The 27827-nt window shown below is 34.5% G+C and overlaps 1 protein-coding gene and 1 long non-coding RNA gene across 12 annotated transcripts in view; one reads left to right on the forward strand and one right to left on the reverse strand.

Moving 5' to 3' along the window:
* Positions 1-27827, forward strand: part of VPS13B (vacuolar protein sorting 13 homolog B) — an 804655-nt gene that overhangs the window by 463360 nt on the left and 313468 nt on the right. For 8 of the 10 annotated variants that reach the window (XM_023248521.2, XM_023248520.2, XM_045050210.1 and 5 more), the window contains one exon: positions 8090-8201. In XM_023248521.2, coding sequence (XP_023104289.2) covers positions 8090-8201 — 112 coding nt within the window. Of the gene's footprint in view, positions 1-8089; positions 8202-15551; positions 16350-22861; positions 22914-27827 lie in introns of those variants that run through there. The other 2 variants (XM_045050212.1, XM_023248524.2) reach the window with 2 other exon arrangements.
* On the reverse strand, positions 6053-27358 carry LOC111558550. Of its 2 annotated transcripts, XR_006592781.1 has the most exons (4): positions 27079-27358; positions 18524-18651; positions 8063-8243; positions 6053-7105 (listed from the first exon to the last, which is right to left on the reverse strand). It is a non-coding gene; the product is annotated as an uncharacterized LOC111558550 (long non-coding RNA). The 2 variants fall into 2 exon arrangements; XR_002739535.2 differs by lacking the exon at positions 6053-7105 and having other exon boundaries at positions 8060-8243.

Below are 27827 nucleotides of genomic sequence, written 5' to 3' on the forward strand. Positions count from 1 at the left end.
AAAAAAAAAGAAAAGCATCTAGTTCATTCTGTTTCTTCTTGGAGCCTAGTCTGTCTCTTGTTCTGTCTCCCAAAGGCAAATCTTAATTGGGGAAAGTTATTCTGCCTAACATTATAAATAAAGTTTTATTCAAGGTAATGGTCCTTTTTAAAAAAGTTCCCTAAGTAAAAAATAAATTTGTAGAGCTTTATAGTTCTTAATTACCAACATGTATAGAGATAAATTCAGTGTATTATACTTAGTGGATATTTTTAAATGTTTATTTGTTTCTTTTTAAGAGAGAGGGAGAGCAGGGAAGGGAAAGAGAGAGAGGGAGAGAGAGAGAGAATCCCAAGCAGGCTCTGCACTGTCATCACAGAGCCTGACGTGGGGCTCGAACCCACAAACTGTGAGATCATGACCTGAACCAAAATGAACTGACTGAGCCACCGAGTTGCCCCTGTACTTCATGGATTTTTAGTATTAACCAGTTCCTATTTTCTTTCTGATTTTTAGTAGAACTGTCATAAAATTGATTATTTTGAGATAAAAAAATTAGTATTGTCTGTATATGCTGTATTCTGACAGTATTATACAAGTTGTTTTCATCTGTTCAGAGACTTTGTAGAAACACATGAATGGAAAAGAATAAAGTTAGTCTTCCTTGAGCAATTACAAGTGATCTGAGAGGCAACTACTAACCAGGATAGAGGCTGCATGCTCATTGTAGACACGCTGACCTTTGTGCTTTTTCCTTGTTATTATCCTTTATTATGTGAGTATCTAATGAATGTTTAACTAATATGATTTATATTAAAATTACTTAGGCAAAAAAAGAAACCTATATTTTTAAACAGTATAGCTCTCTGAGACCCATTTTGTGTCATAATAACACTTTTTCATAACCATACAGAAAGAGGGATAGACATAAAAGGTCATGGAGATTTCAGACCATCTTTTTGATTTTTCAACTGCGAATAGGGGGAAAACACTATGGAAACAGAAGTAGTTTGGCTTTCTTTATTTGAGAAAACTTAGGATTATTTTGGTAAGAGTTTGAAGTAGTCCATTGTATTTTAAAACTATCATTATATTGGGGCACCTGGCTGGCTCAGTTGGTTAAGCATCTGATTCTTGATTTTGGCTGGTCATGATCTCATTGGTTCATGAGAGTCAGCCCCATGTAGGGCTCTGATCTGACAGCATAGAGCTTACTTGGGATTCTTTCTCTTCCTCTCTCTCTGCCCCTCCCCCACTTGTTCTTTTTCTCTCAAAATAAATAAATATTTTAAAATATCATTATATTATAGTATCTATAAGTTTTTCCATTAAAATAAAATTGCAGAAAATTTGTATCCAGATGAAAATAAGAATAAAGTTTTATGATACCTATATTATTAACAAATTGTAAAATTTTTTTAGCAATTAAGGGTTTTCTTTTCTACAGATACCTCTCTGGGTATTATAAAAACATTTATTTTCCTAACCAGAATGAGTTTCTGTAATTTCATTTAAAATAATTTATGTTAGTAAGCTTTTGTGATTTCCTGAAAATTCTTTTTCTTTTTTTTTTTTAGTGTTTATTTTTGAGAGGGAGACAGAGAAAACAGTCAGGGGAGGGGCAAAGAGAGAGGGAGACAGAGGATCCTTCTGCGGGATCTTTCAGCAGGAAGTAAGATCCTTCCTGTCAGCTCAGAGCAATGGGGGCTGGAACCAAAAACCATGAGAACATGACCTGAGCCGACGTCGGAGGCTTAAATGACTCAGCCACCCAGGCACCCCAGATTTACTGAAAATTCTTTGTAGTGTGTATTTTGTGTTTTCATTCCATAATTTTCTAATTATTTTCATTTGAGTGTAAACAAGTGGTAAGGCCCAAAACTTCATGGAAATCTAAGGGAAAAAAAGTGTTATTAGAGATGAGAGGGTAGTATGAGGTGGAGAGAAATACAGGAGTGCTGTATGAAAAAATTGGGAAAGGTCATGCAGACAAATCAGGAAGCAAAGCAACCTATCTATGATGAGTTTTTACTGCTACAGAAGTGTTCAGGAATTACAAATCGTCCTCAAATTATGTGATGTAATTGGCGTCTAAATAGTATGCCTGCTAACTAATCCTAGATTGAATCCTTCTTCCTCTAATATCCCTAATGCTATTTTAAGGTCTCACACCTTAAATTTCACATCCTAAAACATCAATATTGATCACAAATACAAATAAAAAGAAAAGAAACCGAATGTATATGCTCCATCTCCCATTTAAGTTTTGAAATTGGGCCTAGAATGTAGAGTAATAGCAATATGTTGCTTTTTCAGGATGAGCCAGCCTAGCTTAGACTTTTTAAATAGGTGTTCAATAGTATTTTATACTGATAAATCTTCCAGAATCAGACATAGCTTTCCTCTATGTGCACATTTGATCTGCATCCAACATTTGCTTATTCATCATAAAATATTTTACCTGTTTGATGTACTGAATGATTTGGGATGTCTTTGGTACTTGTTAATAGGAGGGACATTTTCATAGTGACTTATTCTTTCAGTTAGACATTCATTCTAGAACTCCTTTGAATAAAATTTTGTAAACATACATACATGTGGGAGAAACTTACATGACAACTTCTTTTCACCACCCACATCAGTGTCATGGCCCTTAGGTGAACCTTATTTATGGTGTTAAATGTTTCTTCTTAAGATAGACTTTATCTATAAAGTATAAATTTTCTCAGTCATTGAGTCAGAAGTCTTTTTTTTTTTTCAATTTTTTTATTGTGGTAAAATACACATAACAAGATTTTTTCCATTTGTAATTATTTTCAAGTGTACATTAACAGCATAAATTACATTGCCCAGGTTTTACAACCATGACCACTATCTGTTTCCAAATGTTTTCATCATCACAAACTCTGTACTCATTACTTTCTGTCTCTATGAATTTGCTTATTCTGTAAGCAGACAGACATGTAAGCAGAATCATAAATATGTGGCTTATTTCACTTACATGATGTTTTTAAGGTCCATCCAAATTGTAGCAGGTATCAGAGCTTCATCTTTGTGGCTGGATAATACTTCATTGTATGGACGTGCCACATTTTGTTAACTTTCATCTATTAGACACTTGTGTTGTTGCCACCTTTGTGTTGGCTGTTGTGAGTAGTGGTGCTGTGAACACTGGCATACAAGTGTCTGTTGAGCCCATTTTCACTTCTTTGGGATATGTACCTAGGAATGGAATTGCTGGATCATATGGTAATTCTGTGTTGAGAATTCTTTGTTTTTGAGGAACCTCCAGTCTGCTTGGACACCTTTTTGACTAAGGCAGGATTTGTGGTATTTTCTGAACAGCATAGTTCAGAATATAAGAGGGCTCACTCTTAGTAAGGATGGGAGCACCGGTACACTGAGCACCTCTTCAACGAGACAGAGGTTAGAAGTTCAGTAGTTCACTCTAGCTTTATTTTCCTATCATTCGCAGAGATGGTTTATTGAAACAGGTTCTGTGCTTCACTGATTTGTGTACATGTCAGAAGGAATAAAAATCTGGCTATTTGGGAAAAGGGAGAGAAAACAGCTTTATTTCTTTTGTGTGTTTGTTTTGTTTGTTTTTTGGTTTACTGTATTATAATCATTAATACTACATATCACACAATTTTGTTGGCGTTGTATTAAATTTACCATTCAGTGAGGTGCCTAAGTGGCCCAATCTGTTAAGCGTCTGACTTTGACTCAGGTCGTGATCTCATGGTTTGTGGGTTTGAGCCTGCATTCTGCTCTGTACTGTCAGCTCGGAGCCTGGAGCCTGCTTTGCATTCTGTGTCTCACTCTCTCTCTCTGTCCTTTCCCTTGCTCATGCTCTGTCTGTCTCTCTCTCAAAAATAAGAAACATTAAAAAAATTTAAAAAAATAAATTTACTATTCAGCTGCTTTAACTAGGAAAATCCTCAATTGATTGGAATTGCAAAAATATTTCTAGCCTTTTGCTTTCTTATTTTTAAAGTTCTTTCTTTTTTTGGTGGTGGTTATTGTAGGATTTTTAAGGTAGAATTTCAAAATCCACATGCCTAAGTACTTCCTAAGCAGGTAACCTTGAATAAGAGCATATGGAAAAAAGAGTGCATTTTGTTACAGCCATTTTGGAAAATATAGTCTGTTTCTCTGTGAACTTGTGGTTAATTTAAATCCTTTATACAAACACTTTTTGCAGTAAACACCTTTTTAGTGGCATTTTTCATGACTTGGGTGAGTATGTATATAAATAAATTTCTAGCAAAAAAGATTGCTAGATCAAAGGGCATGTACCTTTAAGATGTTAAGCGATGTCAAATTGCCTGTCTAAATAGCTGCACCAGTTTACTATTTCCTTACTCTGATTCTAACAGAGTTTTGGGGTTTTGTCAGTCTCATTAATTAAAATTGCATTCTTTTTCTAGGTAGTTGCTCATCTTTTCCTTATCAATTACTAAGAACTCTTTGTGTATTAAGTCTTTTGTCTGGATTACGTTGTATTGCATATATCTCTTCTCTCCCTCTGCCTCTGTGTGTGTCTATGTCTATGTGTATATCTGTATTTATATCTACATGTATATATCTTATACCTATATAGTTGACCCTTGAACAATGCGGAGGTTAGGGGCACCAAGCCCCCTTGCCCCCGTTGAAAATCCACGTATAACTTTGGACTCCTCCAGAACTTAACTACTAATTGCCTACTGTTGATAGGAAGCCTTACCAATAGCACAGTCAGTTAACACATATTTTTATATGTCATATGTATTCTATGCAGTATTCTTACAATAGTACCTAACTTTTTCTAAACTTTTTCAGTATTTCTGGGTTACACAGTTCATCAGAGTTGTTTTAAATTGTCTCCAGTCTCCAAAATTTTTCCAATATGTTTATTTTTAAAAATCTACATAAGCAGACCTGCACAGTTCAAACCCTTGTTGTTTAAGGGTCAGCTGTACTTATATCTATAAACTATCTCTGAGAAGTAATGACTTTCTAGAATGTGCCTGTCTATAATTTATATAGATAGATATATCTTGTAGGTAGGTAGGTAGGTAGGTAGGTAGATAGATAGATAGATAGATAGATAGATAGCCTTTCTGTAGTTATATTGCACGCCAAATATTCAAAACTTTTGGCACATTCTACATTTTTTTTGACACTTTGTCTTTCATCATTGCTGCTCTTAATTCAAATGATTAATTCACCCATGATAGCTTTGTGTAGGGTTGTCACTACAGTTAGGGCTTTATAAAAGTGTAACATTGCACAGAGGCAAGTTCAAATACTCTTGGGACTTGAGATGTTTTATTCTGTTGAGTTTATATTGAGAATCCTAAAGGAAGAAGTCTCTGAAACACTTATTTCTTGCTGGATTTATGAAAAGTTATTTATAAATAACAGTCTTATGTTATCCAACAATTGCGTGAAAATTCTGCTCTTTATTTAAACTTCAGGTTCTGGTCACTTAAGCTCATAATTTCAAAGTTGTTCGTAACATTTTCATTTTCAATACACACTCTTCTTGCACCAAGAAAAGATAAAATCTTTCAGACTTACATTTCACATTACATTAACTGTAAAAGTTTTTAATAGTTCATGTGTAAAATCAGTTAATAATAAGAAAAATATACTTACCATTCTAATATTTTCTTTAAACAAATGATACTGAAAGTCTGGTTTTCAACTTGAATATTGTTTGCATTATGTGCAATCATTATCAAGATCCTGAATCTACAGGTGTTTGACTTCCAGTTTAAGCTATTTATTTCAGAATAGAGGACTGTTTTTTGGATCTAATATGAGTCTTCTAGAGTAAGTAGTTCCGCATGAGCCTAAATTTTTAAAAATACAGTTTAAGCAAAGAAGGAAGGCATTCATTTTCATGTTGAAAATGCATCTAGAGGGAACATTTCCTCATATGGTCCAACTATTAAATGCAGGTGAAATAAACCAAAAAAGGGGAAGCTTACTTTTTTTCTAATTATAAAGTAACTAAAGAACTGAATCAAAGCACTTTCTTATATAAATACATATTTTATTATTTTTCTTCTATCTCAAAGGTACATTTTGATAAGCTAAATACTTTCTATAATAAAATTGATTATTTTTATTTAGTTTGTGAATGATCTGCATTCAGTGCTTTTCTTTATTATTAAAACTTTATAGTCAGTATAATCTAGTGAGAACACTTTTGGCTCTAACAGAAACAGAATTCTGTTCTTGGATCTGGCTTTGTATGTAACACCAAGTACGTCATTTTTCTTCCATATGTACCTCATTTACTGCAGTGTTTCTATTACATTTCAGACTTTCATATGGTGAGTAGTATCTGTAGCCTGGAAGAACAGTTAGCAAGTATACTAATTGCACTTTTGTGGTATGGTCTATTCTCTAGACTTACTATTTATTGATTTAATTGATGCCTGCTGCTTAATCAGAGGTTTTCCCCACATGGAACTATTTGATAAGCTTGGCATAAAATGCAAGATCTGTGAAATGTAAACAATGTTCATAGTATAAGGACCTATAATCAAACCAGACCTCTAGTCATTTGAAAAGAGTACAGCTGCATGAGAAGCCGTTTTCTATTTGATCTTTTTTGCTGTGGACATTTAAAAGTACTGTCTTTATTGCACCATCCACATGCTAATATTTATTATGATAGCTCATCTCTTTTTCCCCCTTTTTCTGTCCTTGTGACCCCCACCTCCCAGCTGTTTTGCCCTTCCCTTTATGTACATCTTTTCCTGGTTCCTTCTTTTCCTGAGTATCTTTCTTCTAACTTTTTCTGATTTTCTTAATTCTGACTTTCTTTTTTAGTCTAATCTAAGTCAGACCATACTGAGTGTACTGCTGAAGCAGCTGGAAATAATCTCTTAGCTTTTGCATTCTTTGGGCACCACAGTTTGGGAAATATGGATTGTATGCCTTTGTAGGCGTGTTCTGTTCAGGATATTCCCGAGGTCTTGCAGCCAGTCCTGTTCTGTTCCATTTGTGGCAGATGATAGTTTCTTGGGAAAAACGATGAGTTTGAGTATCTGTTTTCTTCAAAAGCCACAAAGTTGTATATTGTTAGCAATTTTAAACAATTTTTGAACAGCTACTACAATGGCATCATCTGTTGGACAAGAGGGAGTAGAATATAAATGTATATTAATATAAATGAATGGGGCCATGAAGAACCCTTATCCATTTCAAATGGTCCTTAGAAAAGACATTGAATTAGCCAGTGATTTACAGAAAAATTGTTAAACTTTATAAGAACATGGCAAAATACTGTTGCTTTATTCAATACAAAGGATCAGAATTTAAATATATATATATATATAGTTTTTCATTTTTTTATTGTTTTCTGAGATTACTTACCTTAGTGTTAGATTCCATTAGGAGGTGGAAGTTTTACGTAGGTATGAAATTATTTCTCAAGCAATTTCACAGTAGAAATTACTTAAATTAAAAAGTGCCTAGAATAACACGTTGAAATGTCCTTGTATATTAAACAATTACCTGGGTTTTTTTTTTCTTTACCGTTGCAGCCATTATATTTCTTTTGGAATTTCTGACATGTTACAACTTGAAGTGCTGTGTCCATGTGTGTACATATGTGTGTGTGTGTGTTGTATTTAATTATTATTTGTCATGTAAATTTAAATGGTTTGAGAATCTGTCACCGACCTTGTAGTGACCTTTAATATCTTTGTTGACAATAATATATGCGTACACTGCAATGGCAGTGTCAAAAACCCAGGGCTGACAGTCACTTGGGAGAAAGATGTAGTAGCATAAGATTATGAAATTTGAGAAACATACTACTTTAACACTACTCATACGTAGTTAACATCGTATGTTTTAATGTTGGGATGGAGTTGTTGGGTTTTTTAATTATCATTTTAATTGTGCACAATGGAAAATTACTTAATGGGTTATAAAGAAAGTAGTTCTCAAAAGCCTCAAATATTTTTATTTTTCACATAATTTTTTCCTTGCCCTCATTTATTGGTTTTATCTTCATGTGTCTCTACCCGTTATTTAGATTTCTCCATATGCATAAAGTACACACAGACCCACTGAATACCTCATGAATCGATTTCTTTTATTACAGTTAATCAGGCAGCAAAAGAAGACACCATGGTTTTGAAGATTGGCTCTGTTGCTATGGCTCCCCAAGCTGACAATCCCCTTGGCAGAACTGTCCTCAGGAAAGATATTTACCAGTAAGTTTATTTTCTTATCTTCGATCTTGCAGCAATTTCATCCTGCAAAGAAGTACACTGATCAATAAAACTTGCTTAGTGTGGCCTGTAGAAATACTTTTCATTTGGGATCTTTTGATATTTAAAACCAGGTTTTTCTGATTTTCTTCAGTTGTGGGTTTTTAAATTCATTCAGACAAATCAAGTATTTCTGTGAAGTGTTGATGAATAACAGAATGTAAGTACCAAGGCCCCATAAAACTGAAGAAGCGCAGTTTGGAAAATTTTAGCAGACTTTAAATTTGACCAAATCTCTAATCACATAAGAAACTGAGGTTCGCTCCAGAACTACCACATCCTACTGCAGTCATTTTCTTAATTTAACTATAAGCCATTATTTGAAACGTAGGTCTGTGGATGTCATGTGGATCAAAGCTGTAAAGAAAAGCAAACTTCTAAGGAGAAATTTCACAGTAAACACTTTCTGTGAAAATGCCATGCTCTGGATTTTGTCACTGAGTATTTGCAAACCACACCAAGCATATATGGACAACTAAACTGGTGAACATGTGTAATCAACATGATAAAAATAATACATCATTCATACTGGCACTGCTGCCAGACATAAAAGTGCAGTTGCAAATAATACCAAGTGAGAAAAATCACAGAAGTACAGATGAACAAGTGTCTTATTCATCCTGCTGGTCTGCTTCTCAGATGAGGTGGTGTCATTCTTTTAAAAATAAATTCCTACTGTTCTCCAATAAATGTTACCGTTAGGAAAGATTCTGATCTTTGTAATGCACTTACCACCTAGAGGTTGATAGCAATTTTTACTTTAAGCAGACCTAGGGATTTGATTCTCTCAAATTTTTCCATTATTTGATATTTTTTTCTTTTGAATTACATATCATGTTCTCTTTCTTGTATTACTTTTGTTGGTAGCTTATAGTATTCATCCCTTAAATAAGTTCTTATTTTGCTAGCTTATGTAGAATCTCAGAATGTGAGAACTGAAGGAGGCCTTTGGAATTTTCTAATCCAGCTGCCTTATTTTATAGATAAGGAAACTGAGGATCCAAAACAATAGCTGTCTCTGGTTAAGTGATGATGATAGACACAAGATCACAACTCATAACTGTTTACTCTCTCAGTATCTAGGGGAAGGATTACAGTAGAATTTTTTCTAGGCGAAAATAATTTAATCTTCTAACATTTGAAAAGGTTTTCAGGTGTATTTATCTTTTATTTTTCATTTCAGAAGTAAGCGGGCCTCAAAGAGGGTCTTACTTATGGTGAAAGAAATAGGTTTTCTATTAAGAGATCTTATCACCATCAATAAAGTGAACTCCTTTCCTCCTCTGCCCTCTTCACATTCTAGCTCCTTAGAAGTCATTTGTGAAGATATGGCTCCCTTAGGCCTGTTTGTCATTGCTTTCTTCTCATTGTCCTTGAACTATTTTTTCTCAGTCGCTGTCCGTATTTACTTTCCATATTTTCTTCATACTTATTTTTTCCTTCCCTTTCTGTATCTTTATTCTTTATCTTTTCCTTTTCTATATTTCTTTTTCTTTACTTTCTACCTTCTTTCCCTATCTCGTTTCCTTCCCTGTTTCGCTACATGAATTATTTTGTAGAATATGGAAATATAAAGCCAAAAAGTAAATTAAGTGTAAATAACATAGTATCTCTTTTAGATCTTCAGTGCCTCATATCCTGAAACATGCAAAATATATAAAAATAGGTACTAAGTACATACAAAGTACAAAAAAGGTACCTTATAGAATAAATGCCCCAGTTTTTTTATAATTGACAAACCAAGGTGCACAGAATTTTTGCATGATTTGCCAAAAGCATACACTTAACTAAAGGCAGAGCATTTCAGAATTTTTTTTATGAATTCCTTTCAGAACTGTTTTTAGATTTGTATTTTTATCATTTAGTCCCTCTCCTTGATCATATCATTTAGTCATTGCACTCTCCCACTGCATATTTTTACTTCCTCTTTCTTTTAATCTGCTCTTAGTGTTTTTTTATTTCTCTCTTGACTTTTCTAACTTCCTCAACCAGATCAGTGGCATCTATAAAAATCCATAACTAACATATTTGATGGTGAAAAGCTATATGCTTTCTCCCTAAGATCAAGAACAAGACAAGGATATCTGCTCTTGCCACTTCTATGTAGCCTTATACTAGAGGTTCTATCTAGGGCAGTTAGGCAAGAAAATGAAATAAAAGACACCCAGATTGTAAGGAGGAAGTAGAACTGTCTTTTTGTAGATGACATGATCTTGTATATACCAAATCTTAAGGAATCCACTGGAAAACTTTTGGGCAAGTAAGTTCAGCAAGGTTGCAGGATACAAAATCAAATTCTAAAAGTCAGCTCATAGTAACACTAAGCTATGTACTACCTAAAAGTGAAATTAAGAAAATAATTACATTTATAATCGCATCAGAAAGAATTAAATACTTATGAATAAATTTACCAAAAGATGTGCAAAACTTAACCCTTTGAAAATTACAAAACATGGGTGAAAGAAATTAAAGATCTAAAATACATGGAATCATATCCTATGTACAAAGAATCTTAAGAAGATCTAAATACATGAAATAATATCCCATGTGCATAGATCAGAAGACTTAATTAATGTTAGATGGCAGTACTCCCCCAAATAATTTGCATTCATCATAATCCACACATCAAAATTTCAGCTAATTTATTGGCAGAGATTGACAGAACTGGTCCTAAAATTCATATGGAAATTCAAAAGGCCCAAGCAATACTGGAAAAGAAGAAGTTGGAAGGCGGACACATCCTGATTTCAAAACTTAGGATAAAACAGTAGTAATCAAGACAATAGAGTACTGGCATGAGGACAGATAGATATAAATGAATGGAATTGAGATTCCACCAACAAACCATCACATTTACTATCCATTGGTTTTTGATAACCCAAGATAATTCAGTAGTAAAGCACAGTCTTTTCAACAAATAGTATTCGGACTACTGAATATTTACATGAATTTGGACATTTACCTTATACCATACATAAAAATTATGATGTAAATATAAGAGATATAAATATAAGAAGCAAAATTCTGGAATTTATAGGAGGAAGGAAAGGAATAAATCTTTGTGCCCTTGGATTAGGTAATGGCTTCTTTAAAATGACACCAAAAGCTGAGGAGGGGACAAAAGAAAAAAAATAGGTAAGTTCAGTTTTATCAAAATTGTAAATTTTTGTGCTACAGAGAACTCTGTCAAGAAAGTGACAGTCTATAGAATATGAGAAAATATTTACAAATCATGTATCTGATAAGAGACTTGTATCCAGAATACATAAAGAACTCTTACAGCCAATAATAGAAGAACAACCCAATTAATAAATGGGCAAAGGATTTGCATAGATAAATATGCAAAGAAGATATAAACATGGCCAATAAGCACGTGTTAAGATTTTCAACCCAATTAGTCATTAGAGACATGCAGGTCAAAACTATACCCAGTAGGATGGCTATAATAAAAAAGACAACTGATGTGGAGAAATTGGAACCCTCATGCATTTCTGGTGGGAATGTAAAATGGTGCTGCTACTGCGAGAAACACCTCATAAGGTTAAACATAGAGTCATCATATGATGCAGCAATTCTACTCCTAGGTATGTCTCCAAGGTGATTGAAAACTGTGTCACACAAACGCATACCCACAGTGGTCGTAACAGCACTACTCATAATAGCTAGAAGTGGAAAATACCCAAAGGTTTTTCAGTTGACAAATGGCTAAACACATGTGGTATACTCATGTAATAGAATAGTATTCTGCCATAGAGAGGAATAAAGTCTATGTTTTAACATAGATCAAACTTGGAAACACACAAAGTAAAAGAAACCAGACGAAAAAGCCACATATTATATGATTCTATTTATATTTAAATGGAATGACCAGAACAGACACATCCATTGAGACAGTAGAAGAGTGGTTGCTAAGACAGAAGAGAAGAATGACTGCTAATGGGTATAGAATTTCTTTTTGGGGTGATAATAGTGTTCTAGAATTAGATAGTGGTGATGTACAATAATTTGTCCACTGAGTACTTGTACAGTGAGTGAGGTATAGTGAGTGCAATGAGAATATACAAAAAACTAAATTATACACCTCAAAAGGATCAATTTTATTGGATGCAAATTGTATCTCAATAGAGCCGATTGTTTTAAATCAAAGATTGATGTCACAAATTGGTCCAGAGGAATTAAATTCCAGAAAGAGAAATACCTGTTCTAGGTGTATGGAGACTGGATGCACTTTTCACCTTTGGAATTATTTGCCTTATCTGCTATAAGCAGGGATATTTTATTGTGGAAAGGAATAAATCAAGGGACATTGATTGGTCATGAGCTAGAGTGACACATTGGAATCTGGAGGAACCCCAAACACACAGTCATCCATAGTGGTTGTTTTTTGTTTTTGTTTTTGTTATTGTTTTTGTTTTTTTGAGTGTTGGGTGGGGAGAGGGAGCTGGTAAGAAGAAATTGAATATCACCAAGTTTCACATTCTTTAAAAGATAAAGCCATGTTGGAGGTGTACTCTTCAATACAGTAGTCACTAACTACTATGTCTCTTCTGCTTTTGGAATGTGGCTAGTCCAGGGGCACCTGGGTCACTTAGCAGGTCGAATGATGGACTCTTGGTTTTGGTTCAGGTCACGATCCTGGGGTCATGGGATCGAACCCCACGTCAGGCTCTGTGCTGAGGGTGAAGCCTTCTTGGGATTCATTCATATTCTCTCTCTCTCTCTCTCTCTCTCTCTCTCTCTCTCTCTCTCTCTCTTTCTCTCTCTCTCTTTCTCTCTCTCTCTCTTTCTCTCTCTCTCTTTCTCTCTCTCTCTTTCTCTCTCTCTCTCTCTCCCCCCTCCCCCTCCCCCTCACTCCCCCTCTCCCCCTCTCCCCCTCTCCCCCTCTCCCCCTCTCTCCTCCTTCTCTCCCCCTCCCTCCTCCCAGCCTCCTCCTTCTCCTTCCTTCTCCCTCCCTCTCCCTCCTTCGCACTCCTTCTCCCTTCCCTCCCCTAACCCCCCTCCTCTGCCCCTCTCCTCTGCTGGCACTCTCTAAGATCAGGTAAGATAAGATACTTTAAAAAAAGAATGTGGCTAGTCCAAATTGAGATGTTCTAGAAGTATAAAATATACACAATATTTTGAATAATTAATAAAATATCTCCTTAACCTTTATGTTGATTTTATATAATGATAGCAATACTTGGATGTGTTGAGTTAAATACATTATTACAACTCTTTCCCACTGTATTTTTAAACCTTTTTTCAGTGTAACTATTAGCAAATTTTAAGTTACAGAGGTGGTTCACATTTGTGTCTTGCATTATATTTCATATATATATAGTACAAGTCTACTAGGAGAGGCCTACAACAAACACAGGACAAGTCTTGCCCTTGGGACCTTTGAAACCAGAGGCAAATTAAGTTTAAAGCTGTAAACCAACCCCAACTTAGCTCAGTTAATGAGTGAATCAAAATTATCCCCTGCTTACCATTCTGCCTCGCAGGAAAATGTGTGCCTTCTCTAGGAGATATAACTTAACTTGTTTTAGTCTTTTTATATATGATGTCCAATATATAATCAAAAATTATAAAATATCAAAGAAGCAAGGAAATTAGATCCATTATCAGGAGAAAATTTAGCTACTAGAAGAAGACCTACAGATGATTGAGATGTTGGAATAAGTAGACAGGAGTTTTAAATAATTGTTAATAGTATTTTAAAAATGTTGAAAAGATAAAGAGTTCATAGAAATGAGGTCTATTTAAAATTCTAAAACTGAAAAATACACTATCTGTAATTAAGGAGTGATTGGATAGCTATAACAGCAAATGGGCAAAGCAGAAGATAGGATTTAGTGAATTTAGACATAGCTAAATAGAAATTATCCAAACTGAAGCACAGAGAGGAGGAAAAAGTGAACACTGAAAAACATGTGGGTCACTGCCAAATGGTCTAATGTATGTGTAAGTAGGAGAAAGAACAACAAAAGGCATAACTAAAAGGATAACCCTTGAGAGTTTTCTAAAATTAGCAATACTCATTAACCAGCAGACCCAAGAAACCTAGCACCCTATCCTCAATAAAAGCAAAATATATGCAAAGAAAACTATATCCAGGGACAATATGGTCAATTTACTGAAAATCAAAAATAAAGAGACTCCTCCCTGATGGGCTGAGGGAGAATGCTGAGCAAGGAGAGAGAGAATGCAACATCTGTCTCCCCCAGCACAGGTTCCCAGGTCTAAAATATGTCTGTACCTGGGAGAAAGGAGATGCCTTTACCTTTAAAAAGTTGGGTATTTTCAGGGTGCCTGGGTGGCTCAGTCGGTAGAGTGTCCGACTTTGGTTCAGGTCATGATCTCGCGGTTGATGAGTTTGAGCCCCATGTCGGGCTTTGTGCTGGCAGCTCAGAGCCTGGAGCCTGCTTCACATTCTGTGTGTCTCTCTATCTGCCCCTCCCCCGCTCACGCGCTGACTCTCTCTGTCTCAAAAATACAATAAACATTAAAAAAATAAAAATTAAAAAATTAAAAGGTATTTTCATTATGAAAAATATGTATGTGAAAATTCAAAAAAATCCTAAATGCAACCAATAAAAAAAAAAAAAAACCTTTGAAGGAACAATAGTAAGACTGAAATAACTGAAGATCTTAAATCTGAAGATGAGAAAACTAGGGGACATAGGACCATTCTTTAAATACTCGACCTGTCATGTGTCACAGGGAATAGTTTTATTCCTTCTGAAGCTAAGAACAGACCTAAGATCATTAAATTAGTGAATATTACAATGACAACTTGCAGCTCAATGGAATGAAGACCTTTCAGTTATAAAAGTAATAACAATGGGGCTATTTGTTCTTTATTCATTATTTAACAAATGTTTTTTTGTGAGCCTACTGCACATTAGGCACCTTTCTAGGTATTGGATGAGTGTCAAGACAAAGAAAAAAGCCTTGCTCTTATGGAACTTATATTTAATGGGGGAGACAGTCATAAATTTAAAATATTCTATAATACTTGTTGTGGAAGCAGGGAAGAAGATAGAAAATGGGGAGTTAGAGATGGACATCATGGCCTAATAAGAGAAGGAATGGCTCACTGAGAAAGCATAAGGATCCTGGAACAGGAGTGTACAAATGAAGCCAGTGGCAGCTGAAGCAGTATATGCCTGAATCAGTGTGGGGAGAGACAGTATGGAGGAAACTTAGAGGCCATTGTGAGGCGTTTGGCTACCATTTTGAGTGGGAGGTGGTTGTGGAGGAAAATAATCAACACATGAAGAATTTTGAAATAATGATTTTGTTGTTTACCAGATATCTACCTGCAAAAGGACGTGAAGGGATCACCAGCAAGGACTAAAAATATACATTTGAAAACAGGTGAAATCTGCCTTTAATACAAAGGAGTCACAGTTGAGAAGAACAAATGAGAGTTTGACATTGATCTCTAAAGGAGTCATGTTAAGGATTATTTCTGTCATTTGAATTAACCGAATATGTGATATGAAAGTTTTCTGATTTTTGAGGGGTTGATTTCTTCATCAGATGAGAAGCCTTCAGAGAGTTTGAGCTGGAGGAGTGGCAGGATCCAATTTATATTTAAGCAGATAATTCAGGCCAACACGTGAAGAATAGACTGCAGGCAGGGAAGGGCAAGTGCCTGTGACTGTTGCACTAATCTTGGCAGGAGATGATGGTGGTTTGGCTGATGGTAGTGGCTGTGGAGGTGATGAGAAGTGGTCAGATTCTGGACATATTTTAGTGGTAGAGCCAGGAGAAGTTGCAGATGGATTGCACATGGAATTTGAGACAACGGAGATAAGGATAATTCAGTTGTATGGCCTAAGCAACTGGAAAGATGAAATTAACTGAGGGAAGGAAAACTGTGGGAGGATTTAGTTTGGGGTTTGGCAGGTGGAGAACAGGAATTTACATTTTTTTGAAATGTTGACAATCTTAGGAGGTACTGAGCTCCCCCTTGCTGACATAGCAGAGGCTGATCAACCATGTAGAAGGGTAAGAAGGGGTTGGTTATATGTTGAATTAGACCAGTGCTGCTTTTTAAAAAAAATTTTTTTTAATGTTTATTCATTTTTGAGAGAGAGAGAGCATAAGCAGGGGAGGGGCAGAGGGAATGGGAGACACAGAATCCAAAGCAGTCTGCAGACTCTGAGCTGTCAGCACAGAACCGGAAGTGGGGCTTGAACCCATGAGCTGTGAGATCATGACCTGAGGCAAAGTTGGATGCTTAACCATTTAACTGACTAAGCCACTCAGGCGCCCCTAGGCCAGTGCTTCTTAAACTGAATGTATCTATAAATCACCTGCGGATCTGTTCAAATGCAGCTTTTGACTTGGGAGGTCTGGAATGGGGCCTGAAATTCCCTATTTCTTTTTTTTTTTTTTTTTTAATTTTTTTTTTCAACATTTATTTATTTTTGGGACAGAGAGAGACAGAGCATGAACGGGGGAGGGGCAGAGAGAGAGGGAGACACAGAATCAGAAACAGGCTCCAGGCTCTGAGCCATCAGCCCAGAGCCCGATGCGGGGCTCGAACTCAAGGACCGCGAGATCGTGACCTGGCTGAAGTCGGACGCTTAACTGACTGCACCACCCAGGCGCCCCTGAAATTCCCTATTTCCACCAAGCTCCCACATGGTTGCGTGGAACACTGATGCTGGGTGATATTGATGTGCTGCTTCAAGGGCCACACCTTGTGTAGCAGATTATTTGGTTTCCAAATCTTTTGAACAAACAAGGTTTAAAAAATATATTTTAATAAATGCTGATAATTTTTAATGCCAAACATTCAAACACTGTGACAGCAAGTAAGTATCTTTCATCCCCACATTTTCCTGTTCCCTAGCAAGACCGTCCTCAAAGGAGTCTTTTTTTAAGTTCAGAGTTTTTACAGATTTGCAGTTGATAGTGGTTGTTACTTTTGGGGTCTATGATTCAGAAAATGTAAAATAATAAAACATGTATTAAATTACTGACAACTTACATGAATTTTCACCTCATTAGTCTCAAAAGATCTGATCCACTAGAAAACAACAGAGCATATATGTTATTTATCCAGTGTTCATGCCCAGCTATATGTTTTCATGAATTCCTCTCTTGACCCTCTGCTGTTTTTACCTACTTCCTCCTTTTAGTCTACTGATCTTTCTAGTTTCCAACTACTAATTCCTGCATAAGATGATCTCCCAGTTTCCTTTCACCTCTTTCTGAGATTCTCCTATGATGTGTTCAACTGTTTTTTTCCCTGACTTACACTGAAGTTCTGAACCACAGTTTGGCCTGATAGATTTCCCTCTATCTTACACAATCTCATTCCCTCAGAGATGATTCAGGTTCTTGTCTCTGGCTAAAGAGCAACAGAGAAACATTTAGGGATAAAAGGTTAAAAGGCAGATTAAAAAAAAAATGACCTATGCTGAAAAGTGTTCCTTCATAGGCTGATTTAAGGAAATTAAAATAAGCATTATGAAGTAAACTGTTTAAATGTGTTTATAACTTAAGCACATTAATGATTTAATAAATTTAGTTATACTTTTTTATGTAAATGATTTATATATATTTTTGGAAACTATGTTCTTCAAATGCTGGTATATCATCTGCAGCTCAGTAACTTGAGAGTTTATGTTTGTTTCTACTAAAAAAAAAAAATGGATGTAAGTATCAGTCAGGACCTTATGCCATTCTATAGTATACTCACTATAGGAAAATTGCATTGGATTTATATTATCTCTACTTCCTAGGACTTACCTAAAAATTTCATTGACTATAAACCTGAATACAGTCTTACAAGTATTTTAACTTAATTTTTATTGTTTTAAATGATGTTTAACTATTTTTTTAAATAAGAGAAATAGAATAAATAGCTCTACATCAGTCATTAGAACAGTAGGGATTTTTTGAGACATTCATGCTATCACATTGCATGTATGTATACATGCATTAATTCATTTATTACTTTAATTCACTTATTTTTAAAATATTAATTATTTCACTTATTCAGCAGATATCTACTGAGTGCCTACAGTGTATGTAACACCAATGCTAGAAATGTACTTTTGAGTAGGACTTAATGGTACCTCCCTTCATTGAACTCAAGACCCCAACCATATTATTCAAGTCGATGAAATTACATTGTAAAGCTCTGATAGATTCAATAGCATAATAATTCACACTTTATCTACAACACCTCCCACAGAGCCTGGATTAATGAAATAAGCAAAATCAGAAGTTATGAACTTGCACCCTAAACTTTTTCGTGTCCTTACGGCATTAAGTCTGTACATCTTCTGAAAATTATGATATGAGGAAAGAATGATTCCGGAAGTTCCATCCAGACAGGTTTCACAGGAAGGAACAGGGAAAAAGTATTCTTCATTTCCATTCAATGATTTTTCTTTTTAAAAGTGGAAGAGAATAGAAACATTGACATTAGTTATTCATGAGTCTATTTAAGTAAATGCATCATTTTTTCAGTATGTTTTAGTGATCTGTTTTTAAAAATCCTTTTATAAATCCTTTTATAAAATATAAATCCTTTCATAAAAATCCTTTAAAAAATTGTTTACAATTCAGTTTATCATTATTTAGTAATCTTGTTATCAAATTAAAATATGAAAAGTTAAAATAGAATTTTTTAAAATAACAAATTGTTGAAATGATACCTTTTTAATAGTAAATCTACCTTTATTTTACTCTTTTAATAAGCCTATATTAAGGTTTTTAAAATAAAAGTGTAGTGTTCATTGTTTAAGTTAAATAATATATGCTATAGAAAATAGAATCCCACTGCTTATTCTGATTGCTGGCTATTTCCTTACTTTGTGGCCATTGTTAACAGGTTGACACTTTTTTAGACCACTTCTGTGTGTCTGTAAGAGAGTGACAAGCCAGCTCTACCTGTCTTAAAAAATGGGGTCTAAATAGTGTTCTGCAACTTGGGTTTGTTTCAACTCAGTATGTTGTAGGCACCCTTCAGTGTCCTCATACTCAGAAGTGCTTGCCTGTTTTTGAACCATTTTAGATACAGATCAAGAATCTATTTAAAGACTACTTTTTGTGTCTAGCCGACAAAATGTTCTCCATTATTAAAAAACGCTGTGAAAACTTCTGTAGAACGTATTGTGACGAAGACTTCCAGACTTCAAGACATCACTGTACCTGGGAAACTGTAAAAGGAAAATTGAGTCGTTTCTGTCAGTGAGATAGCTACTGGGTGGTTTTTGAAGAACAAATATATCAGTACCAATAGAAAACTGAAATAATTACAGCTGTTCTTTGTTACCATGTGAATTGAAAAGACCCAAGTGGCTCACAGTCGTCACTACGGTATGAATTAAAATACTGTAGGCTTTTGGGCTTTAATGTCCCACTTTGAAACTCTGCTCAGCATCTGTAATAATGCTCAAGTTTTAACATGACAAAATTTCTTTTAACCCAACATGCATCCTCTGCTGTCAGCTGACCTCAGTCTCTATTTCAAGTCTTGCCGTCATTTTCTTACATAAGAGTCTTGTTCAAATTATTGAATATATTTTGTTTACCCCAGTAATGCTTAGTAGGTTCTTTGCTGTGGCCCTTCTTTATGTATGCATTTTCAATTTTCTTGAAATGTACTCTTCTTCCAGATTAGCCTTTCAAGGAGTTTTTATTATAAAAACTTTACATTGGAGAGGTTATGAATTCTTGAAAAATCTTTTTCTTTGGTGTTCAACATCATTAACGTAAAAAAATTCCTAAGAATCACATCTTTCTTTTTAATGTCTCGCTTAAATCCTTCTCTTTAAAAAAACAAAAAACAAAAAAATTCATAATTATTTTACTTAGAATGTCTTCTTTCTTTGGCCTTCAATACGAGTGCCTGAGGTACCTTTCTGCAATTTAATAGCAGCAGCAGCGGCAGTAATAGCTAACATCTAGTGAGTGCTTCCCTTGTGTCAAGGATTCTACTTGATGTTTCAGTGCAATGCTTACTTCACTATAACCTTTAAGTAATAAGAGTCAAGTATTATGATTGTCTGTACTTTAGACATAGAAACTGATTCTACAAACATTAAGTGATTTCTCCTGGGTCACGCATAAAATAAGTGACAGAACCTGTTTCCATTGTCCATGCTCTTTACCACTACATTTTGCTGCCTGTTACTGAGTTTCTTATAAGATGCTGGCTTTAATTTTTTGATTTGTGAGCCATTAGAGACTCTTAAACACAGAGAACAAACTGAGGGTTGCTGGAGGGGTATATGGGGTGGATGGATGGGTTAAATGGGTGATGGGCATTAAGGGGAGGGCGCTTGTTGGGATGAGCACTGGGTGTTATATGTAAGTGATGAATCACTAAATTCTATTCCTGAAGTCATCATTGCACTACATGTTAACTAACCTGGATTTAAATAAAAATTAAAAGAAAATAAAAGTAGATCTTTAAAAGAAAAAAAAGATGCTGGTTTTAGTTTAATTTACAGTTAACCAGTGTATAGCTAAGGTTGAACTTAATTTTTTTTGAAGTTTTGCATTCATATTTCATTAAATTTTATGTGTTGAGATATTAGTTTTTTTTTTCTAACAATATTCTTGTTAACAGTGAGTAAATGGAGGGGCCCTGGGTGGCTCAGTCGGTTGAGCGTCTGACTTCGGCTTAGGTCACTATCTCACGATTCGTGGGTTCGAGCCCTGCGTCGGGCTCTGTGCTGACAGCTCACAGCCTGGAGCCTGCTTTAGTTTCTGTGTCTCCCTCTCTCTCTGCCCCTCCCCTGCTCACTCGCGCGCTCTCTCTCTCTCTCTCTCTGTCTCTCAAAATCAAACATTAAAAATATAAATAAAAATTAAAAACAGTGAGTAAATTGAAACAAACTAATAGGCAGAAGTTTTAGTGCATTTTCCTTAGGTTTCCTAAAATATTACAAGCTACGATGGCTTAATATTACAGCTATTAGAGCCATAATTTATGATGAAAACTCTTATAATCCTAGTGTTTGAGTTCTTTGGTCCTTGGATGTACTTGAACATAAAATCTATTTTGAAAGAATTTTCATTAGGCTGTACTTCTTACTATATGATCTACATAAAATCTCGCCATTAACATCGCTAGCTAATGATTTTGATTGTCATCAAGCTTTTTCTCACATCTGTTTTGAACTGTGAAATGAATCATGACCAGATGTAAATATTAACATAGATTTGCTGATTAATAAACTCAGTATATGTCTGTGATTTTTATTTCATAAGATATTTTAAGTGATTATAAAACATAATGATAAATGTTTACCTCAGTATAATTATTTCTTTAATTCTGTCTCAAAATTATGAAAGAGAAGGAAAAGTTGAAACTCTTTTTTCTTTGTTGTATTTCTTCTTCCCAGAGTATTCTTACATATCACAACTTTTCTCTTAAATTGTGTAGAAGAAGGTATTGATTTTCTTCTGTTAAAACAACTGTGTACTGTTTGTTCACATATTTTTCATATGCAAAAGTTATATCAAAGTTAAATAAGCATTTTATATGTAGTTTTAGTACCTTGGGCTTTTTTCTCTCACATCCTGTGCAATTGAGAAATACTGTGTTTAAGCTACATATATGAAAATGGGGCTTATAGAATTAGACATATAGATTTGGAAGTCATTTAAGATTATACACAGACTTCCAATGTCATTGCTCTATCATATTGTTTAAAAATTTACAAAAATTTTAATATCTACCCTAAAAGACTTAAACTAGTGATTATAACAATCAAATTTACTTCACACATTTTTCTAAAATATTTTATTAAAGAATTTTAAAATACTCAAAACATTTTTTCTTTTTTACTTTTTTTTAATGTTTATTTACTTTTGAGAGACGGCACAAGCGGGGGAGGGACAGAGAGAGAGGGAGACACAGAAATCTGAAGCAGGCTCCAGGCTCTGAGCTGTCAGCACAGAGCCCAACATGGAGCTCGAACCCACAGACTGTAACCTCATGACCTGAGCTGAAGTCAGATGCTTAATCGACTGAGCCACCCAGGCATCCCTCTTTTGTACTCTTAATTACAAAGTTTCTTAATCTTCATCATTTACTTGAGAGAACTGTATTCTTCTTATAATTCGAGATTTGTAAAGTTCTGCATATAGCTCTTGGTAGGAGCCACAAATATTTGTGGGTCTTCTGAAGTCCCTTCTGGGATTTTATCTGTGACTAATTTATCCCATAGCTTTTTAGAAACTTTGCCAGTTGTTGAATTTTTCAGCCATTTCTTCTTTACAGGCATTTGCTAATCCTTTTTTGGTACATTCAGTACTTAATTGATTGAATGTAGTATTGGGTTTCAGTTTTTCTCCATAGAGAATTTCATTCTCTTAAAAATTGTCTACAAGCATTATATGAAAACTCCATGGTAATTTTGACTAAATTTTAAAGACATCTTTTATAAATGAGGCTTCTGACAGGTGTACTCAATCTGTGGCAGTTTCATTTATGGAATTTTACTTTTAAGGAATTACAAACATTAGAGGAGCTGATTCATTTTCAGCTTATCTTAGAAATCTTCTCTTAGAAGATTTCCATTAATAGTACTCCTCCAACACTTGTTCCATTTTTTGCTTTTTTTTATGGACAACTTGTGCAATAGTGGTTGCTGTCTGCTTCTCACTGTGAGACTGATGTGCTAACCACCCACCACAGTAAGTGTGAAAACATGCTTGTTCTTTTATAATTGATAAGAAAATGTAGCTTTCATTACAAAAATTTATTTTATGGCGATAATTTTGGCAGCATAAGTGTTGACTTAAAATACCCATTTTCTAAATGGAAGCTTTACTGAACTCTTGTTAAAGCCGAATTTTTTTTAAACCACTATAAAAAAAGTCTTAATTTTTTTTGACTTTGATATACAATCACATGAGTTATTTTTTAAATTACAGTTTACTAAAAATCAGGACTCAAGTATCTCATTTAAGGTTTTAAATAAATAGACCTTGATGCAATCCAAGAGACAGGCATTTGCATGCAACAGAATATTTCACCTACATTAAAACCTTGACAGTATCTTTTTGTCATTTTTAACCTTATAATGGTGATTCTGGCTTTTCATAGGGTTAATGTTCCCTATACGAAATAACATTAAATTGATGTAACCATTGAAATTCATGGTTGAGACTAACTTAATTTTGTTAATCTTGTTTTATATGTACATTTCAACAATATACATAGGCCCAAACAATTGTTAATTGAAACAATATGACCGATAGAAATTCATAGATGAGATTAATATTAAAAACTGTGCATGTATGCTTTGAAAAATTGTCTTTATTTACAAACGAGATTATTCTTTTTCTGGAAATACTAATGATAGCCTTTCTTTATTCCTAATGAATGTGCAATTCAAGGGTTGGTATTTCTCTTCTATGTCCTTTTACAATTTCACTTAAAACCTAGCTGACCTTCTACTCTAACTCTGAGCTGTATTTTCCAGATATACTGTAAAGATCAAATTTTACAAATCTCCATAAACTATGCCCTTCCCCTCCCAACCTTTAATTTCTTTCTAATTTTCTTTCTGTATGAATGTTCTCAAAATAACCATTGTTTTGGTTTGGGGCAAGATATGTTTCATATCTGGTGACGTTATGTCCCTAATCCTATAATGCTTACTGTTGGTTTCAGATAACTCTCTCTTAGCAAATCAGAGAGATTGGGATAGTAGGTATTTAGAATAACTTGTCTAAAAGCTTTGTTCATAAATACTATTGGCAGACTTTTAGTCCCTGTCGTGTTCTTCAGCTGATCTAGTGTGAAGGCTTCGGATTTACATTTGGCCCTCACCAATGTTACTGCGTCTTTTGTGGCTTCCTGTAGCAGGATGTAGGTTTCCATGAATGTATTTCTATTTGTTGCCAAAAGCTACCTCAATAACAGTGTTGAAATGACTCTAAGTTTTACTGTCATAGATTTTGGAATGTTATATTACATGTATTTAACCCTTTTTATTGATATGTTTAGATGCTTTACACTAGAAATTCATGTTGGAAAGAAGTTACAGAATAATAGAATATGTTTAGTTTCATTTCATGACAGTTTTATATTATAAACTTGGAAAATCTATCTTGTATTTCTTTCAGATATATTTTGGTTATATAAAGTATGCTGGATATATAATATATGCACTTCTGATTGTATATTTTCACTGAGGCACTAACATTATCATGTGAAATTATTATCTGAACACTTCTGGGCTTAGAGACAAGCAAGAGAGAGCATAGTTTACCTTTAAGATACTTAGGAAGACTATTTAACAGAACCACCGTCTCATAAGACCATTCTTTAAAGAACAGTAAAAATTGCTATTCTCTAAGTGTCTGGTGTACAGGAAGAATTACATTTTTTCTCAATTAATAACAAAGATTGAATATTTTAACTAAAAAGTAACCCTCATGTTTATTCTTACGGTTATTCATATAATGTACCCTGTTCATCACCCTGAATGAATTAAAGAGTAGATATAGAGCATAGAAGAGAAACAGATAAACGGAGTTTTAAAAATCTCGTGGTGGCTGGCTGCCTCATTCGGAAGATCTCAGGGCTGTAAGTTCAAGCCCCATGTTGGGCCTTGAGCTTACTTAAAAAAATTAAAATCTTCGACCAGCTCTGAGTTTAAGAAACTTGTGAAAGCGAGCTGTAGTGTTCGCTTTGTAATTATAACTTGAGGAAGACCCCTTTTACTCTGTGTTGACTAGGAGTGTCTACTAAGCCCTTTTTATCTTCTCTATATAAATGTAGAAGCTAATACAAATCAAGTTAGAAGGCATCTATGCATTCATTTAATATGTATGATTAATAATAAGTTACCTCTACACATTGTATGAGAAGACTTGCTAACCACAAATAAGATTCTATTACCCAAAAAATACTTGTTTTTTTGCATGAGATCAAGTAAGTTTTTATTTTCTAAAGTACCAATTTAAACAACAGCTTCTATGTACACTTATCTTTATTTCTTATATTAGTGTATATTGACTGAGGTCACTGTCCTTAAACAGTCCAATTGTACCTATTTTGTCTACTAGAAATACTTATCCTTTATTTGGAGACCTTGTATCCTCTGTTCTGAAGACAGATATTGTCTCAATCTGAAATACTTTTCTTGCCCATCATTTTTAACATTGAGCTTTGAGCAAAAACTAGATACCTAAAAATTAATCCACATTGACAAAGGTAGAAAAAATTACAAATGAGATTCCAAAATAGATAAAAATTAGCACATAGCTAGTTTTTTTTCTAGTTTGTTTTTTTTTTCATATCTTTATCTTGAGTTATAACTTAAATTTAGGGAAGTGTATTAATTATTTGTATAAGCTTGATGAACTTTTACGTAGGTATGGCCAAGGTACCACCACCCACCACTCCAGAAACTTTTCCTCATTCCCATCCCACCCCGTGCCCTCCACTCCAAAGATAACCATTATTCTGACCTCCATAATCATATATTCTTTTTTGACATAAGTTGTGAAAACATTTTTTCTCCACATAGCTTATCATGTGTAAATCAACATAGTTTGTGAGCCAGTGTCAAATCACACAATTCAAAAATAAATGATTTTGTTCCGAATTAAAGTACAACTTTTAACTTCACATGGTCATACCTTAATATCAGATTTTCCATGTGAATCTTTAAAGAATGTAAGAAAAACATAAACTCGATGTAAGAAGATGAAAATTTTTTATTAATAGACAACTCTATTCATTAGACATATTCCTTAGATACACTTCAATAGCTGTGGTTATAATGTGAGCTTTTGAACCAATTTCTATGAATTTTATTTATTGCTACAGTTATTTAGTGCACGTTGTCATATACATACATACATACATACATAGGACTTTTGTACATCAGAGTATATAGCTTCTCAAAAGGAAATGCCGCTTTTCATTCCAGGACTCCGTCGTCCTCTAACTGAATTGACTGTCGTCCAGGTATGGGTTTGATAAACTGACACAACAGTGAAAAGAATCCCTGTCCCATGTCAGCTTATCAAACACACTATGGACAGCATGTCTGTGGCATTGAACACATTACCAGTCATTTAAGTTCTGAATAGAAGTCACGAAGCTGATGTTCAGTGAAACACAACCTCAGTATTTCCAGGTGATTTTAAAGAACACCTGATAAAACTGAGGTATAGTACCACAAAACTTGAAGAATAATGCAAAAACTAGGGAAAAAATACATGCATAGAATTAAAGAATTGCAATGTCATTGGTTCATTTTGGTGACACAGTAGATGTTAATGAAATATATGATAATTTCTTAATATCCTGTCATCCTGGTTAAAAAAATGTCAAAATATACCATAAACATATTTACACCATAGAATAACACAGTAAAATCAAATATGTTTTGATTTTTTAAATCCTAGTTAATAGCAGAACAGATGACTCTCAGGGTAAGTTATCTTTCCATCTGGATCTCTATTTTTTTTCCAACTGAATTTATTGGAAAATGTTCATCCTCAGAAATTTAGCAGCCTTCGCTTTGCATAGTGTGCCAGAATCATTTGTTCAGGTTCCAGGCTAAGTATGGGAATATTAAAAAGAGAATCTTAAAATTTATTCATAGTGCCATAAATACTTCCTGATAAGCTAACTTAGAAGCTGATTTAGGGCAAAACGTGTTTGCTTACATAATGTTCACCTTACTTTACATATTTCAAAACAAAATAGTTAAATCTATAACATTTGCAAGTGAATTTGCCTGATACTACCTCATAAAAATGTGAAAACATTTTTTATATTTATTTACTATACATTTTAACCAGGTGAAGAGGAAATGACATGATGTGGTTACAGTACCTCATCAGCGGAGCTCCTTTGAGGTGCTTCAAGTGGAAGTGAAGGGAGCAGTGCTGAGCGGAAGGCGCTCTCCTCTTTGGAGAAAACTGCAGTAGCCAAAGAGCTTTTTTAACCAGGGACTACTTTTAAATGTGTCTGGTCACCTCAAAGGATATGTAGAGCATTTCCTGCCAGTAGGATTAGAGGAAGGAAGCACCAGGCCAAAATGTTTGATGTGTGATGTACTGTAATTTCTTTCATGTGTTTGGTGGCTTTTACATGTTGATCAGTGTTCCGCTACCAATTGTGACCCTGGTGTGGTCCAGGTCATTAAAGTTCTATGTTCCTTAATGTATAGGGTCATTAACCATACCTAGGAGCATTATTATAATTAAGGGTACTGTTTTCTTTTAAACTGCCACCTCTCATTTTCATTAAGGTATTTATTTTTCATAATTGGATAATCCTCCTAAGGACTGATTGCCATGAAAGAGATGATTTAGTGCTAGGGACTGCCAATAGTAACATCACCATAGACAGCCCTTTATGTTTCCTCACTTTACCTTATGTACCTGGTTTTTAAATCAGGATTTTCTTCTCACAGTCTCCTACAGGCATATAAATTTCAAGAAGGAAACTAGCCTCAGAGTGTAGTTTTCCTGGGTATGTGAGGTTTAGAGGCACTAAGAATAAGTATTGACAAAATCGCCATCAGCACTATTATACATTTTTAATGAAACAAAATTGACAATTACACATGCTGTTTACTC

This window comes from Felis catus, chromosome F2 (assembly GCF_018350175.1).
Source record: "Felis catus isolate Fca126 chromosome F2, F.catus_Fca126_mat1.0, whole genome shotgun sequence".
NCBI lineage: Eukaryota > Metazoa > Chordata > Mammalia > Carnivora > Felidae > Felis > Felis catus.